This window comes from Aspergillus flavus, chromosome 6 (assembly GCF_009017415.1).
Source record: "Aspergillus flavus chromosome 6, complete sequence".
Taxonomy (NCBI): domain Eukaryota; kingdom Fungi; phylum Ascomycota; class Eurotiomycetes; order Eurotiales; family Aspergillaceae; genus Aspergillus; species Aspergillus flavus.
The window spans coordinates 3923861-3939411 of NC_092410.1; the positions used below are offsets into that span (position 1 = coordinate 3923861).

The 15551-nt window shown below is 50.2% G+C and overlaps 7 protein-coding genes across 7 annotated transcripts; 5 read left to right on the plus strand and 2 right to left on the minus strand.

The window, feature by feature from the left end:
- Positions 1-1668: 1668 nt before the first annotated feature.
- Positions 1669-3653, minus strand: F9C07_11485 (putative benzoate 4-monooxygenase cytochrome P450). The gene is made up of 5 exons (XM_041293645.2): positions 3281-3653; positions 2980-3223; positions 2805-2923; positions 1996-2751; positions 1669-1945 (listed from the first exon to the last, which is right to left on the minus strand). Exons 1-5 carry the CDS (start codon positions 3575-3577, stop codon positions 1832-1834), a joined length of 1530 nt encoding a protein of 509 aa, XP_041148523.1. The 5' UTR covers positions 3578-3653; the 3' UTR covers positions 1669-1831.
- Positions 3654-5002: 1349 nt separating this feature from the next.
- F9C07_2075381 (uncharacterized protein) lies at positions 5003-6348 on the plus strand (the record flags this gene model as incomplete). Its single annotated transcript, XM_071508807.1, has 4 exons — positions 5003-5161; positions 5220-5773; positions 5836-5903; positions 5960-6348. 4 exons carry the CDS (start codon positions 5003-5005, stop codon positions 6346-6348), a joined length of 1170 nt encoding a protein of 389 aa, XP_071368055.1.
- Positions 6349-6561: 213 nt separating this feature from the next.
- On the minus strand, positions 6562-7951 carry F9C07_11483 (uncharacterized protein; the record flags this gene model as incomplete). Its single annotated transcript, XM_041293629.1, has 3 exons — positions 6562-6894; positions 6947-7803; positions 7861-7951. 3 exons carry the CDS (start codon positions 7949-7951, stop codon positions 6562-6564), a joined length of 1281 nt encoding a protein of 426 aa, XP_041148521.1.
- Positions 7952-9103: 1152 nt separating this feature from the next.
- Positions 9104-10909, plus strand: F9C07_2261952 (uncharacterized protein; the record flags this gene model as incomplete). The annotated part of the gene is made up of 6 exons (XM_041293636.2): positions 9104-9126; positions 9156-9377; positions 9429-9613; positions 9664-9770; positions 9824-10416; positions 10468-10909. The coding sequence occupies 6 exons, from the start codon at positions 9104-9106 to the stop codon at positions 10583-10585; spliced, it is 1248 nt and encodes a 415-aa protein (XP_041148520.2). The 3' UTR covers positions 10586-10909.
- A 176-nt stretch (positions 10910-11085) lies between these two features.
- F9C07_11480 (fungal-specific transcription factor domain-containing protein) lies at positions 11086-12723 on the plus strand (the record flags this gene model as incomplete). Its single annotated transcript, XM_041286740.1, has 1 exon — positions 11086-12723. The coding sequence occupies one exon, from the start codon at positions 11086-11088 to the stop codon at positions 12721-12723; it is 1638 nt and encodes a 545-aa protein (XP_041148519.1).
- A 207-nt stretch (positions 12724-12930) lies between these two features.
- Positions 12931-13944, plus strand: F9C07_2236360 (uncharacterized protein; the record flags this gene model as incomplete). Its single annotated transcript, XM_041286739.1, has 5 exons — positions 12931-13087; positions 13146-13332; positions 13397-13448; positions 13499-13777; positions 13846-13944. 5 exons carry the CDS (start codon positions 12931-12933, stop codon positions 13942-13944), a joined length of 774 nt encoding a protein of 257 aa, XP_041148518.1.
- Positions 13945-14282: 338 nt separating this feature from the next.
- On the plus strand, positions 14283-15248 carry F9C07_11478 (putative metal-dependent hydrolase; the record flags this gene model as incomplete). Its single annotated transcript, XM_041286738.1, has 1 exon — positions 14283-15248. One exon carries the CDS (start codon positions 14283-14285, stop codon positions 15246-15248), a length of 966 nt encoding a protein of 321 aa, XP_041148517.1.
- Positions 15249-15551: the final 303 nt, after the last annotated feature.

Sequence of the window (15551 nt, forward strand, 5' to 3'; positions counted from 1 at the left end):
CTGTGCCTAGAAAATACCATTGGTAGCATGGGATACTGCTGCATGGTACCAATGTCGCAATGCCCATAAGAAGCACCCTGTAACGAAGTTAGTCTGATATGCCTGATATTGACGTAGGAAAGGATATGTGTATATACATACTTGCCTCCGTGCTGTCTAGGCCTATATAGAATAAACAGACATCTATCCTTGAGACACAACGGTTAGGGCGAAAAAGATTCACAATCGACGGAGCCAAAAGTTGTATATGTAAGAGGTTGCATATCGTGGCTCGGTCCACAGATAAGACTCTCCATCTCCCTAGACGGTAAAGACTCATACACAATAGAATTGCGATGATGGAAAATAATGTCGTACTATAAGCTTGCCTCTTGAAGAAAGCCGCTGTGAAACGAGATTAAGGTTCTGATGCTGACAGGGAAGCTCCGGAAGGGAATACATGACACTCAACTGCGGGCTGTACCGTCCTATGGAAAGTATTCGGAAGTCCGGAGCTGCCCTCGTCGGTGCAGAATGAGACCGGCAGTCTAGTGAAAAAGCCGGCTTATGGCCCCAAAAGTGGGCTACATCGCTAGACTGAGAAACTAGTTTAGTACTGTCTGAGACTCATCTTACTCCCCCACAAGTAATCCGAGTAAACCGACAATCAGGTTCATTAGCTGTAGTACTTGCTGCTGGGAGTGACCAGGAGGCGTTTAAGCAGAAAGAGCAACCTATGGTGCTTCAGCACTGCAGGAAAGCTTGGATATTGCACAGCTAACACGTGGGAGGTGGCCAGAGCGTGCATGTTAATGTCTATATATGCGACGAGCTAGAATTGGCGGCATAATCGTGCAGGAAGCAGCATTAATTAACATGACATGAGGACTGGAGAGCTAAGACAAATAGTTGAGCAGCCAGTCTCATCCTGCCGGATGTTGCTCCCCGTGTCAAGTCCAGTTAGGAGTGAGTATCGCATTGAAATACGAGTCAAGACCTTTGTGACATCGTCAGAATAGACAAGATAGTGCTTGATGCTCCTCGCTAATCTATATAATTTATTGTCGCTATGATTAGCATCGCCGAAACCCCATTATCCGAGCGCCGTGAGTTATCATGACAGTTACCATTGGGCTGGATGAATCCGTGCAGGAGACAATGACTGATCTCAACGCAGCATAACCGAAAGGCATCTGGTATCTACCGGTTCAAAAGTACGGTTTGCCTCGAGTCGCTATCCTCCTTGTTCCGGAAGCGCTCCACAGTTACTGAACGTCTTATACGATAATATCTGCCCCACACAAATGCAACATTTCCCCACCCCTTCATGCTCCTATCCAAATACAGGAAGAGAAGGCCATCTTTCCAGGTTTGACCCCTTGTCATTCAGGATTCGTGGGGGTCGTCGGCCGAGACTGTGTCTTCGGAGGAGCGATGAAAATCTTCGCCAACTTCAGGCATCACAGCTTCATATTCCCGTTGATATATCATAACACCGTGCATTTGACAGGTGCGGGGCTTGACCCACAATCGCCTGATGTGAACCATCCATTTTAATTAAGACGTGGAAAAAACTCAGAGGCTGTGCCTAGCTGGCGACTCCCTATCTATCCTACCGGGAGGTTGCGATCTCTAACCGAATGACTAGATAGGGATCTGATTAAACATACGCCTTTACAAAAACAGATCAGACATGTCCTTCAGAGAAGGACAAAACCAGTAGAAGTTATCTACATAATGGCAATGGGAGGTGTAAAAATAGAACGTGTGCTTACCTCCATGGACAATAGCCCGAGAAGCACATAATCTTCTTACACAATAAAACCGTACAAGTTCATACATATATGCAACATTAAACACTGACAGCCAGGTCTGTGCGCTCCCTCATCTTGACAGGAATACTCTCGTGTCTCACAAACCATGAGTTGGTGACATGCCACGTGTGATCGAGACTCGGAAGCTCCATCTAGTATACTCAATTAGATAAATCTTACAAGGAAGAGAGGGGACGCTGACCTCAAAGGTGCTGAACAGAGTCGCAATGAGCTTGTAGCTCTCGAGTTGGGAAAGATAGCGTCCCATACACATCCGGGGGCCAGCCCCGAACGTAAAGTCAGTACTCTTCATTTTAGTAAATCGTGCTTGGTAGGCTTGGTCGCTTTCACCCGGGCTTGGGAGCCAACGCTCTGGAATAAATTCCTCAGTGTTGGCCCCGAATATGGCTTCGTTCTTGTTGATCACCCAGGGGTTCATGCCAACGATAGTCCCCGCGGGGATGAAACGTCCGTCGGGAAGAGTAAAGCCTCCTTCGGGAACAATTCGCTCGATCATGAGGCCAACACCAGGGTTAACTCGCATGGACTCCCGCATGACGGCGTCAAGATATGTGAGGCCCTGCAGGTCTTTCCACTTGGCTGGAAGGGGGACCTTTGCCGCATACAGTTCCTCACGTAACTTTCGATGGACACGGGGATGCTTCAGGATGTGATACACCGCGGAGCACATCGCGCTGCCGGTGGTATCGCTACCGGCCAAGGTGTTGGACAGAAGATAGGTGACGACGGTGTTATCGTTGACAAGGTCTGGATACTTCTTCTTGGTCTCCAGGAACTTATCGAGGAAGTCTGTGTGGCCACTCGGTGGAGTCCCACCACTCAGGCGTTTTTGCAGCTGCTCAAGACTGAAGATATTGGCCCACACAAAGGTGGGCGGACCCAGACGAACGATGGGGTTCTTGTCCAGAAGCAAATCTAAGATCGGCATTTGGGAGATCTGTGAGGGTCAGCCGCGTCAAGGTGCGACGAGAAGAGATTGATTGATCTCACCGAGGCAAAGTAGTCGAGACTCTTGTTCGATCGGCCCAGGAAGCCTTGGTAGTCCGACCCGGCTTCTAGGATGCCCAGGTTCTGAGAGAAAGTGATTTGACTCATAACATCCCATGCAACTATCGGGGCCAGGGGATCAGTGGAGTCGACGGCAGGAGTATTGTCGGAAACTTACAAAAATTAAGGTAGTCCGCCATGTCGCAAAGCTGGCCCTTTTCGACAAATCGCTCCCGCAGTTTATCCATGAACAGCTTTATGGTTACATCCACGCCAGGCTCCATGTCCTGAACCTTGGTCATGGAATAGAGCCCCTTCACCGGTCGAATGTAGGTCGAGTGCCATTTTTCATCTTGATGCGAGAAGAGGTTCTTGAGGCGCACTCCGGAGACAATCACGTCGTTCACATTGTACATATCACTCTGGTGGTTAGGCTAGTTAGAGATATGTCGTTTACTTTGCAGGAAGAAAACACCCACCTTCATCCATGGGTTCTTCGAATTGAAGACATGAGGGATGACGCTTGGATCTGAGAGACTGAGAACTTTGGGACCCATCCGCACCGCGGTTCCATACTTGCGGTGCAGCTGATTGTGTGTTATATCACATCGCCCCTTGAATACATCTTGAAGACGCCACAGATTGGTGAAGCTAGCCCAGAGTGGCCCTGGAAAGGCCTTCAAAGGGGAGGAAAGGTAGTTCCAAAGAAGGTGAGAGACCCCCAGGATGACGATTGCCAACCCCAGGTCCATTATCAGCTCGGTGATAGATAACATTTTTATTGTATATATCGTCTTAGGCCCCTGCACTAGGTATGCAGCGTTCCACGTACTTCCCTGTCCGTTGTTGACCTGTCTACAACTGAGGTAGATATAGTCGATGTCAAACAGGAGGATGTGGGGGGCGAGGGTGATATGACACCTGGACCATCGCAGCACGGTGCATCAGCTCCACATCGGGGAGAATTCAAGGAGAAATGGGGCTAAACTCTTGGGATGACGGTGTGCCAATCTAGAACCCTCGAAGTATCAGGCTTTTTGCCCCGCCACCATAAGTTGGCCCCGTGTGCCTTGGGGTTGGGGGCATGCTCAATGGCATTTTCCTTTCTGATTATGCGTAACCTATATAACAGAGAGCTGCATCGGCATACATCGTGCCAGCTTAGTCGTACAGGGTAGTCTAGATACCCCCTCCAGCGGGCACTCTGTACGATGCTACCCAGGGCTGTCCCACGGACAAAACGGCATGTCATTGTTCCAAGCCATTATTTGATGCCGTTGGTGACACGGAATGTTACAATCGATGTGGTGGACAATTACCATTGGTGGGTATACGGCCGACACACAAATTAATTTGACAGAGAATCCTCTGGGCTGTAGTTCCTACTATCGAATAAGACATCCTGCACTAACGGTGCCGACTGTGTCATGAGTGAGGATAGGGAAGTTGATTAGCTGGCTTGGCGGTACTTCTGCGCAAGGCCTCCTTAACGTATGTACTCTAGTCGGCGTGCTAAAGAGAAGACTAAAGGTCCGACCCGCTGCCGGAACGCTCTGGACGGATGCTGATCCATGTCATATCCACTTCGCTAACGTTCGCTAGCCATACGGATTGGCTCATTTCTTTTAATGTGTAATGTTATAGGTGCCCTAAGGGCTCGTTACATGACTCGGTTGTTCAGGAATTGTTGCCTCTTGCGGTGATCACCCCCTGCAATGTGCGCAACAGTACGTAGATGATTATTTAGATCAATATCGATTCGCCAGCGAGGGTTTTATGGCCCAGATGCTGCTCTATTCTTGCCACTAACATGCAGCGGTTGACTCTAGTTCGGATTGGAGATTTGGTCATGTCGATCTTGGCCGTTATCCAAGTTTCTAAATACGTAAGCCTAAAGGATCAACCCATGTTACATGACAAGAAAAGAAAAAAAGAAAGGAAAAGAAGACAAAGGTACGGTTGCGCCTTGTTCGACGCTACACTCTTTTAACCTAAATACACTCCTTTCTCTTATTCTTTTTACTCACCAGGGGCTAAAGCTTCGGGGGTGGCAATCCAACTTCTACTAAGTACACCTACTCTGGTATTTGTAGCCCGGGACGTCCGGTTGCACTTGAGAGCTTCTACCCGACGCTCTGCCGGTTAGAAGCTTTCTCAACGTCCTCTGCATGCTTCCTTGTCCTCCAAGTCACTGACGAGCCATGTCGTCGAAGCCGATTGACAACCAGGGTCCGACCATCCTGGCCGTGTGCTGGATCCTGGTCTTAATCCCGGCCCTTATTGTAGCCCTCCGGATGTATTGCAAGGTAATATTGAATAGAGGATTCGGATGGGATGACATGGTAATCAGTCTGGCCCTGGTCCGTGGCCCTACTCCTCCACTTTAGCGCTGCTCAATAGCTGATCATTGACTAACAGGTATTACTCCTCGTCTACACAGCGCTCACCACCCGAGGCGTCCAGATGGGCGTAATCGGTAAACATGTTGGCGATATTGATGACCCCAGTAAAACGCCTGAAGCGCTGAAGTTGATCTATATTGGCATGATTATATGCATCATCAGCTGTGTGCTCAGCAAGACGTCCTTCGCCATCACCCTGTTGCGCATCGTGACGCGCCCCTGGCAGAAGGCGATCCTATGGTTTATCATCGTCTCTATGAATGTCATCATGTGGCTATGCGCCATCTGCTACCTGCTCCAGTGCAAGCCTGCTGCGGCACTCTGGCGTTCCGAGCTCATGTCAACGGCGGACTGTTGGCCCAGCTCTATCTTCCAAACCATTGCTCTTACTGCCGGAGGTACTAATCACAAAAATGATCCCGCGAGAGCAGATGGGCTGACATGTTTCCTAGCGTATTCCGGATGTATGGATTTTATCTTGGCCTTACTGCCATGGTTGGTGATTTGGAAGCTGCAGATGAAGCGACGTGAGAAGCTAGGCATCGCGATTGCTATGAGTCTAGGTATCTTGTAAGTGCGCTCAAGCATCTCAAACTGTGACCGAGTGATAGACTGACATAGCAATGTTTCAGTGCGGCAGCAACGGCGTTCATCAAGACCACGAAACTAACGAACGTGTCTAACGTCGCCGATTACACCTGTACGCCGCTTCTTTCCAATTTCCGCTCTTTTGTTTCCGTGCTAATGCGACCGTAGATGCTTGCTCCGAGATTCTCATATGGGCCTCGGCTGAAACGGGCCTGACCATCTTCGCCGCCTCGATTCCTTCCCTGCGCGTGCTGTTTGTTCGGATGAGTTCCTCCTACAATCGCAGTGATGAGCCATCTTCCTATGCCTACAGCAGCTCCGCAAAGAAAAGCCGGAATTGCCGTGGCCTGTCCGGATCTCGCCAACGTGATCCTTACTACTGTGGAGATACGATCATCCTTCCCGACCGACGAGACGATAATAGTGCGAAAAGTATTCTGGGCAGTTCAGGGATCAAGCAGACGCAAGAGGTCCTTGTGACATACGACCAGGGCCCAGAGGAGAACGAACAGGTGGCAGATAGGATAGATATTTTGCGCTCAGGGTCACACCGTTAGGGTGGCTGTCTATGTATTATATTGTGTTTGACAAGCGAGTGGGCTACGCCATGTGTTATGGCCATGCTTGGACAAGAGTAAGATGATATTAATCGCTAGTAGGCGTTGAACCAGGGCCCGGTCTTCCTAACCGGCTGAAATGAAAACCTGGCAACACACTCGATACCTCTCGCTCGCAAAGGACGGCCATATTACCAAAACTAGCCAGTCATCTCATTGATGACTCTGGTTCCTTTGGGGGAACTTCCGTCTGATCTCCTCTTCGGTGAATCGTCGAGTCTTGGTGCGCAGCATTTGCGCAATCTCGGCTTGCTCCATCCCGATCTGGTCCCCCAGTGGGACGAGACACTTGGCGAGATGATTATAGTCCTTCCGCAATAGTCTCACGGTGATCATGATGTAGTCAATGTCGCGGAACACCAGTGCATTCTCGTTGGTGTATCGGTCCTTCTGCTGCAGGAAGGCCACGGGATGATCCCTCCAGTGGCGACGGGGATTCAGGTGGTGGGAGGTGTGGTAGCCATCGTTGTAGCAGAAACGGTTACTCTGCTCATCTTAGTTTACATCGCGGCATATCAGTACTACGGAGTTTACTTACTGCAACATCTATTAATGTAATGCTCGAGCGGAAGTCTGAGTTCGGATCCACCTCGTCCACAAAGGCATGCTGTCCCCAGTTTCCGACCATCAGCCCCAGGCGCAGTTGCATGAATGGAAGAACAAAGCAAAAGAGAGTTGGCTTCCAGCCGAGGTATTTCCATGACCAGTACATCGACGCCAGGCTGAGGATCTCCCACGTCCCTGCCTTGAATCCACAGCGAAGATTGCCCTTGCGGAAAAAGTAGCGTGGTAGCTCGAACCAAACACAGAGCAAGAACCGGCCAAAGTAGCAAAGAAAGTCGAATAGGTCGTCCCGTTGATACCGGATGGTAGAAGAGAGATCTTCGGGTCCGTTGCCCTCCACGTGGTGATGCTTGACATGGTGATAGTAGTAGCTGTTCCAGGTATGGCCCATCAGACGATCCGTGACATATGGGAATGTCATGTCGAGCCAGCGGTATTTCGGTTTCAGTACTCCACCCATATGAATATGCTGGTGCATCAACAGAGTGTATGTCCCCGTATAGTAGCTTTGCATGAGCCAATGCAGGATGCCATGTATCCAGCTGAATCTATAAAATAAAAGAATTGCGCTCGGCACGGAGGTCGTAAGGTAGAGTAAAATATGGGACAGCATCACCACGTCGGTCTCATGCCGAACGATTCTTGTTGCAAGACCGATATAGGGCTGCAGAATCCACCTGTCTAGCCACGGATACAGGCGAAGATCCCTGAGGTCCCATGTGAACACCACGCTGGGCTCAAAGTCCGAATGATGGGGGTCATTCAACGCCTGCAATTTCTTGACCGTCTCTTCATGGTGAGACGTTCTACTTTGGATCACAGCTTCACGATCTACCCGTCATGTTTAGACTCGGTCTCATGGGAGAATGGGGAAGAAGGTGTACTTACCTTGTCCCTCGCTCCTCTGTGCTTTAATGTCATCTAGCAGGTTCTCCAGGACTAGCACATCGCTAATCGTCAAATTAGGATCGAGATCCATGACAACGACGTGACCGGGGCCAGGAAAAAGGTCCTTCTATTTCGATAGATTAAATTTTGGAGATCCGCGAATCAGCTGACGTCATGATTTTTCTTTCTCTTTTCGCCCTCGTTTTTGTGCCCCTCCAGATACACTTTCTTGGATCTGTGTTTTTACCTTTCCACTTTGGTGTGACTGAAGCTTCTTTACCTCCAGCCGAGCCCGATATATGTGGGCAACCAAGAAAAAAAAAAGGAAAAAAATAGGAGCCCCCTTTTTCGGTGGTCTGTGCTTGATTCCCATACGGACCAATCATGCCTGGACCGTGACGGCTCCATAAGCTCCATAATCTCCATAATTCTCAGGGCCCTTGTCTATTCTCGTCTGGCAAAGAGGGTCTGCTGGGAAAGCAGAAGGGAAACATACGATGCTATAAAAAGAATGTGTCTGTTTCTCTTTCTGGTATGTCAAACTTCCGGAAACGGCTGCACGGGCGAGAGGTTATTTCAGATCTGTCCTCGCTCAGTGCAACGCTGCTCTCTGGTACGGTGATCTAGATATCTTGGCGAATGCCCCTATTTGTCTCATCTCAGCCCTACATGCGAGTTTGTCTCACTGGGAGGTTTCGCCTGCCCCTTCCCGTGTATAGGGGGTCATGTATTCTGCTTTGGTCGATAGGTCTGGCTATCTTCTAATCATGGGGAGCCAAAAGTGTCTATCTACTAGCCTGTTGCATACCGGTCAGTCTAAATCTCCCTGATCGGATTGTATTTCCCCCGACGGCATGCCGTGGCCAAGCTTGAGTGATCTCTCCGATGTTCTGCAACCGTTTGACTGAGACCCACAGGGCACGTTACTAGGGCTTGGCGTACATCGTCAGGGACTTTCTCAATTTTTCTCTCTAGGTTAGTTAAAATAGAGTGGCCGAGAATCATAAAGGGAAATCTCCATTGATCTGTAAGCTCAATCGCAAATCTCGTATTTGCAAAAGTGTGGGTAGAATTGCAAGGTGGCAATGGGTCCAGACCGTCGAATTCCGTTGAGCTGACGGGAAGGTCGATCCGGCCGGAGACTTTTTCACTCGTTGGTTAAGCCACTCAATCGCTTAGACATCAATGTAGTTCTCCACCAAATCGACTTGCCATTTTGCCTTCTGCAAGATATGTTTCGATCATGGAATCGATGTTCTATCCAGGGTAAGATGATACAATATTCTATACACCAGGCTGACAAATGCTGCTCCGCGGCAAGGTTTAGCAAGCAGGGGTAAGAATCACATAATTCTTGTGGGTAGGAGATATGATATAAAAGCTGTCCTCGTACGTCTTCATGGTGTAAATAATTCACTCACAATCGAACAACTTGAACCTTGGTGTACACGGAATCAGCACGTACAGAACGCAATGGCTCAAACTCGCATTCTCCTGACCGGGGCTACGGGCTACATGTGAGTATGCCTTACCATAGATCCCTAGAGAGCAAGGCTAATGAGATACAGTGGTGGCTCGGTCCTAGCCACCCTCAAGGCCAGTACTGCCGTTGAAGTACAGAGTGCACAGATCGACGTCCTCATCCGCGGGCCGGAGAGGGTTCCGGAGTTCGAAAACCTCGGGGTTGGAGTCATTGTCTTCACGAGCTTAGATGAGACGGAATTCATTCGGAAGCTCGCGAGCGACTATGATGGTGAGCATTGGGAAGGGTCCCAGGAAGACAGTTCTCTAACTGTATTCTAGTCATTGTCAACACCGCTTCCGCTTTTCACACTGAATCCGCTATTGCCATGATCACTGGTCTTCATGAGAGAGAGACCAAGACGGGCCAGAAAACCCACTTTATCCATGTGAGTTAGGAGCAGTAGGAGTTATCCAGGTCTACTCATTGACGAGTTATTAGACCTCCGGAACGTCCAGCATTGCCGACCGTCCAGTCAGCAAAGTCTACCTTGAATCCCGGGAGCTGCACGATACCGACGATGTATATGCGTATCAACAGAGTCGCGAGGCGCACGAGGCCTATAAACAGCGCACCACCGACCTGGCCGTCTTCCGCACTGGTATGGATCTTTCCGTCAAGACGACGATCATCATGGCCCCGACAATCTTCGGCATTGGCACGGGTCCTGTCAACCGGCTCTCGATCCAGATCCCCGCCCTCATCCGCCGTGCCTTGCACTACGGACATGCTGTGGTCATCGGGGATGGACAGGCCGAGTGGGACCATGTTCACATCGCCGATCTAGTGACCCTGTTCGAGTTGGTTCTAGTGAAGGTGTTGAAGGGAGAGGATGTGCCGTACGGAGCCAAGGGATTGTTGTTCGCAGAGACGGGTCGTCATACCTGGATGGATGTGTCTCGTGGCATTGCCGCGGCGGGTTCAGAGCTGGGCTTGTTGGCGACGGATGAAGTTCGTAGTGTGTCCCTCCCAGAGGCTGCCGCCTGGGCCTCAAATGGCAGTGCGCAGGTGCGAGAGCTGGGTTTTGCATCCAAGTGAGTCTCCTTAACCTGCTGCCATTGTCATCGGTACTAACCCTATCTTAGTGCTCGGTCGAAAGCCACGTTGAGCAGAGCATTGGGATGGCAACCACAGAAGACAGAGACGGACTGGCACGGTGCATTTAAGGAGGACTTTGAAGCGATTGCAAAGACTGTGATTTAGAGAATAGTTCATATACTTTCATTTTCATATCGGAAATCGGAGGAGTGATGCTTATACTCTCTTTTCTGAATCTGGCTGTCCTTTGACTATTTCCCAGTAGAGGCAGGGTAACTCGGCTGGGGAATGGCCAGAAAGTCCAAATTAGCATAGTCAGTCTACAAATCGCACGGTAATATCCAACCTGGCAGAGATGTCTATACTATACATACTTGAACAAATCGTCAGAATAACTATTATGATAAGACTCTGGTAACGTAGTTTTGCGGGCGAATATGGGGAAACGAATAACCGTAACATACCAGAGCGGAGCCTCCTCATCCAATGATACGAAGCATAAAGTCTCCGGGGTCGAAATTGCAAAACGGGGAATTGCCTCTGGATGACAGTTGGATTATTAATCGATTGCAATTCCACACAACGAAGCAGACTTGAACAAATACGAAGTACACACACACTGCTCCCATGCTTTAACATACTCGATCCAATTTCTACCCTGCGACATGTCTGGACCAGATCATCCGCCAAAGACGCGAACCCGCAATGGGTGCGCCAACTGTCGACAGAGTCGGGTCAAGTGTGACGGAAAGGAACCCTCCTGCACGCGATGCTGGCAGAAAGGCTGGCATTGCACCAGGGAAAAGTTGACTCTCAAATGGAAGTCCGACTACCATAGCCGTGGGTTAGCATTCGGCCGGGAAGGAGTCTGGGGCAAAGGAACGCAGTCGAAGAAAAATTCTCGTGCGATCTCAACCGGGGAACAGAATTGGCATTTCAATAGCACGGTGTATCCGTGGAGCTTTGTCAATCAGGACATCTCGACACTCAGATGGCTTTACGACGAGGAAAGAGCCCCCGGTCAGTCATCATCCATGGAGCTCAGCATGTTCGGTCTTAAACGCGACAGGCTCGGAGTGCCAGAGCAGGCCCCTTTGTGGTACTCGCCGCCAGTATTTCCCTATCCACAAGGGCAAAAATACGCAATCATGGTGGAATATTTCATCGATCAAGTCTGTCCTCGAACAACCTCTAGTCTAAAGATCGCTTCACCTTTCACGTCCGTGATTCTACCCTTTTGCTTGAACGGCTCTGTGAACGGACTCGTAGCGCTCCAAGCATTGGCCGCATGCTACTGGTCCCAATCGAACCCGGCACATACGAACACCGCAGTGCGGTTAAAGTCCCAAGTTCTGGGAGAATTGCGCCGCCGGATTGCGGCGGACCCTTCCTATACCATCTCTCCGGATCCTGAAGTTCTGGTCTTGATGATGATGCTGAGTCTATACGACATAGTCGACCAGTGCGACAAAGGATGGATCGTCCACCTCCAAGGTGCGAAGGATATTATCCGGCTTCGGAGGAGAAACTTGACCAACGAGACGCAATGTCCAGTGACGGCCTTTGCAGAACTATTCTTCGCTTTTCAGGATGTCATGGGTCGCACCGCCTGTGCCAAGGCGGATTTGTTTGGCCCTTCTTTCTGGGATCAAACTGACCGTTCCGTCAATCCGTGGATGGGATGTAGCCCCGAGCTAGTCTCTATCCTCTTTTCCATCCTGGATCTCAGTCGAATCCGCCCCAAGATGGACACCGACTTGGCTCAAGAGGTGGACTTTAGCATGAGAGCTTCTGCCTTGAATCGAAGATTGGGTAGCCTTGTGCAAGTCTTGGCTGATCCAGAAGACCGCGCTCTCCAGGCGGTTGCCGATCTCAAGCGGCTGGCATGCACCGTCTATCTGCACTGCGCTTTATACAACGCAGAGCCATCTACCCCAATCGTTCGCAGTCTCGTCCGCCGAATCATAGAGAAATTGTCCACCTTGCTCCAAGAGAATCTCATCATCAATGCAACATGGCCCATTTTCGTAGCTGCCGTTGAGCTGGATCCTGCGGATGGAGAGGATTGGCAGGATCCGGTCACTGGGGAGCTGGTCTGCGGACGAGCTTTGGTCCTGAGAGCGTTGGCTACGATGGCCCAATCCACGGTCACCAGTGTGACGCGCGTCCGCTCCATCATTGAAACGGTTTGGCAGTCGCGAGACTGTGATCTAGCCGCCGGGTCGTCCCGACGGCAATCCTCCCAACACAATGACTGGGAATGGTATGTGGTGCCGCTGAGCGATGCATTGAGCCTGGTATAGCCATGGATTCGACAGATATGTCTGTCCATCATATCGAAGTCAATCTGACATGTCATCGGTGTTATCCTTATCTCCGACTGTGTCCACTTGGACTGACATCAGTATGTCAGTCTTCGGCCCTGCTGGCAGGTTTATAACTTTATATCAGTCTGCATAGGAGTATCAAATCTCCAACAAACTCGTCATATCACCACAACTGCCACCATCATGACTAGCCTTCTCCACCGTCCCGGGCTGCAATCCCTCTACAGGATAAGCATCCCTCAAGACTTACAGCGAAACCTCTGGCCCCTGATCGCCGGTAGTTTGACGCTAGGGATCCTTTCGTGGGCCATTTACGACTATCGAGATTGGGTGGGCTTTGGTGAGAGAACAGTTTATGATCCATTTACGGCTCGCGCTTGATCCGACGCTCGCTTGAGGAACCGGTGGCATACCACCCACTATCCGCGGCTGGTTTAAAGCCAACCGACTCCGCATTGTGAGAGCCTTCAACTACCTGTGCGGCGATGATCTGCAAGGTCCATCAGGCCTGCCACAAACCGAACCCCGGTACCTCCCACCGACCCTGCCCCAAAGAGCAAAGGGGCCTCCATCACTGAAGCCGAGGTGAGAAACACAATGCTGGACTACCATAGGTAACATGCTCTGACATTCAGTCCGCACGCTTAAGAACCCTTCCCCAGCGACAGTGCCCAGAGCCCATTGAGCCACAAGCCAGAGACGTAGGTTCAGGGACCAGGCTACCTCACCACATCTCTAACGTAGCGCTTAGACATTATTCAACCTGATGAACGATTTACACTCCCAATATCCTCATTTACTCCATCTGGGCTTGTCTAAGACAGAAGGTGGTACTGTTGATGCCATTTATGCACGGTCGGAACTCCCGACATGCAATCCTGAAGCAGCGGCTGTTGGCTATGAAATCGCGCATGCTCACCCGGCTGACAACTCCCTACATGTGTTGCTTTCTCCAGTCGATGCCTGTACGGTGATTGAAGCTGCCTGGGGCCGGCGATTTGCGGTCCCATCAATGGTGCCTCCTGGATGGGTAAGCCTCATGACATGCGATCTATGCAGGATACGGCGAAGACCGATGCTAACATAGCCCCAGGATAGATCATGGTATACGCACCACGAAACAGCGAGGAGGTAGAAGTTATTTCTCAGATAGTCCGAGCTGCGATTCAGTGGACGACGGGTACCAAGCTGGATTAATTCGCCTAGTAGCGCCATTCTGGGTTGTTATCAGTTGGAGATTAAAGGACGATGGATAGCTGGGATAACATCATCCCATCCACCACGCGCATAGCTTGAATAAACAAGGCGAGATTTTAGCGCAGGAACTAAAGCCAGACGCCAACTCAAATTTATAGAGTAGAAATCGACGCGTCATATAACCTCGCTATCTCACGTACGCCGGATTTATGGCTCGGCCTCGGAGTTAAAGATCATGATAATGTCCATCTTACGACTATAAGAACTCAACCATCCACCACTGTTTCCAAGACTGGCTAACTATACAAATACTGTCTCTGTCAAATATTCTTACAGTCATGCCTCCTTTCATTACCCTCGAAGAGCACTACGCCTCGCCGAAAGTCCGCGAAGCGAGCTCAGAGGCCCGTGAACATTACGCATACTTCCCGCCTGCTATAATGTCCAAGTTAGAGTCACTCGGGGAGGAACGTATCCAAGATCTCGATAAAGGGAATGTCTCTCTCCAAGTCATTTCCCACGGTCCGGGCAATTTATCGCCACCTCTCTGCTCCGAAGTAAACAATGACCTGGCATCCGCCATTGCCAGAAATGCCACTCGACTAGCGGGATTCGCCATGCTCCCGATGAGCGAGCCAGCTGCTGCCGTGGCCGAACTCGAGCGCTGTGTGACAGAACTGGGCTTCGTTGGAGCCTTGGTGGATAATCACCTGGACGGGCAATTTTACGACGATGAACGTTTCTGGCCCATTTTCGAGAAAGCGCAACAGTTAGACGTTCCGATCTATATCCACCCTACGTTTGCATCCGACTCCATGATGGAACATTATAAAGGAAACTACAGTGACTCTGTGGCGCTGGCGTTGAGCGCCTTCGGCTGGGCCTGGCACGCCGAGACCGGACATCATATCCTCAGGTTATTCGCCAGCGGGCTCTTCGATCGCTTCCCAAGACTGAAGATCGTGATCGGACACATGGGTGAGTTGCTCCCCTTCCAATTGGACCGCGTCTTTGCTATCTCAGACCGATGGGGCAGAGAGAGAAGTTTTCGGGAGGTCTGGAGGAATAATATCTGGATCACGACTAGTGGCATGTTTTCGTTGACGCCGCTTGCTTGTCTTCTGCAAACGACTTCGATCGATCATGTGTTGTATAGCGTTGATTATCCTTTTTCACCGAATGAGAAAGGATGGCAGTTCTTTGAGGAGATTGAGAAGAGTGGCTTGATCACCGGGAGAGATCTGGAGCTATTTGCCTATCAAAATGCAGAGGCATTACTCCGTGTCAGGGCGGTAAACGTGTGAATCTCCCGCTTTTTTTTTTTTTTTTTCTCCGGCGTGGGTTAGGATTAGAGAGGTTGTTAATGCGTGCCACTGTCGCTCTATATCACAGGTTGTCTTTACCGCCGCACGTTGAACACGTAGAACCAGGCTGCGAAGTTGGTCTTTAAAAAGCTGCTACACACGTGCCATGGACAGCGCCCACAAGAAGCTGTTCAGGTGAGAGAAATTTGGGCGGACATAAATTCTCAGTTCCCAGATCTAATCCAAGGGAGGTTAATATTATACTACAATTGCATCTTCAGATATATAACAGGGGGTAGGGAA

Bases quoted from the DNA above. Each gene is read 5' to 3' on its own strand.
- F9C07_11485 (XM_041293645.2), bottom strand. From the start codon at position 3,577: ATGTTATCTATCACCGAGCTGATAATGGACCTGGGGTTGGCAATCGTC. The intron at 3,224-3,280 runs GTGGGTGTTTTC...CCTAACCACCAG, and splicing joins CGAAGAACCCATGGATGAAG to AGTGATATGTACAATGTGAA. The intron at 1,946-1,995 runs GTCAGCGTCCCC...TGAGTATACTAG, and splicing joins CTCTGTTCAGCACCTTTGAG to ATGGAGCTTCCGAGTCTCGA.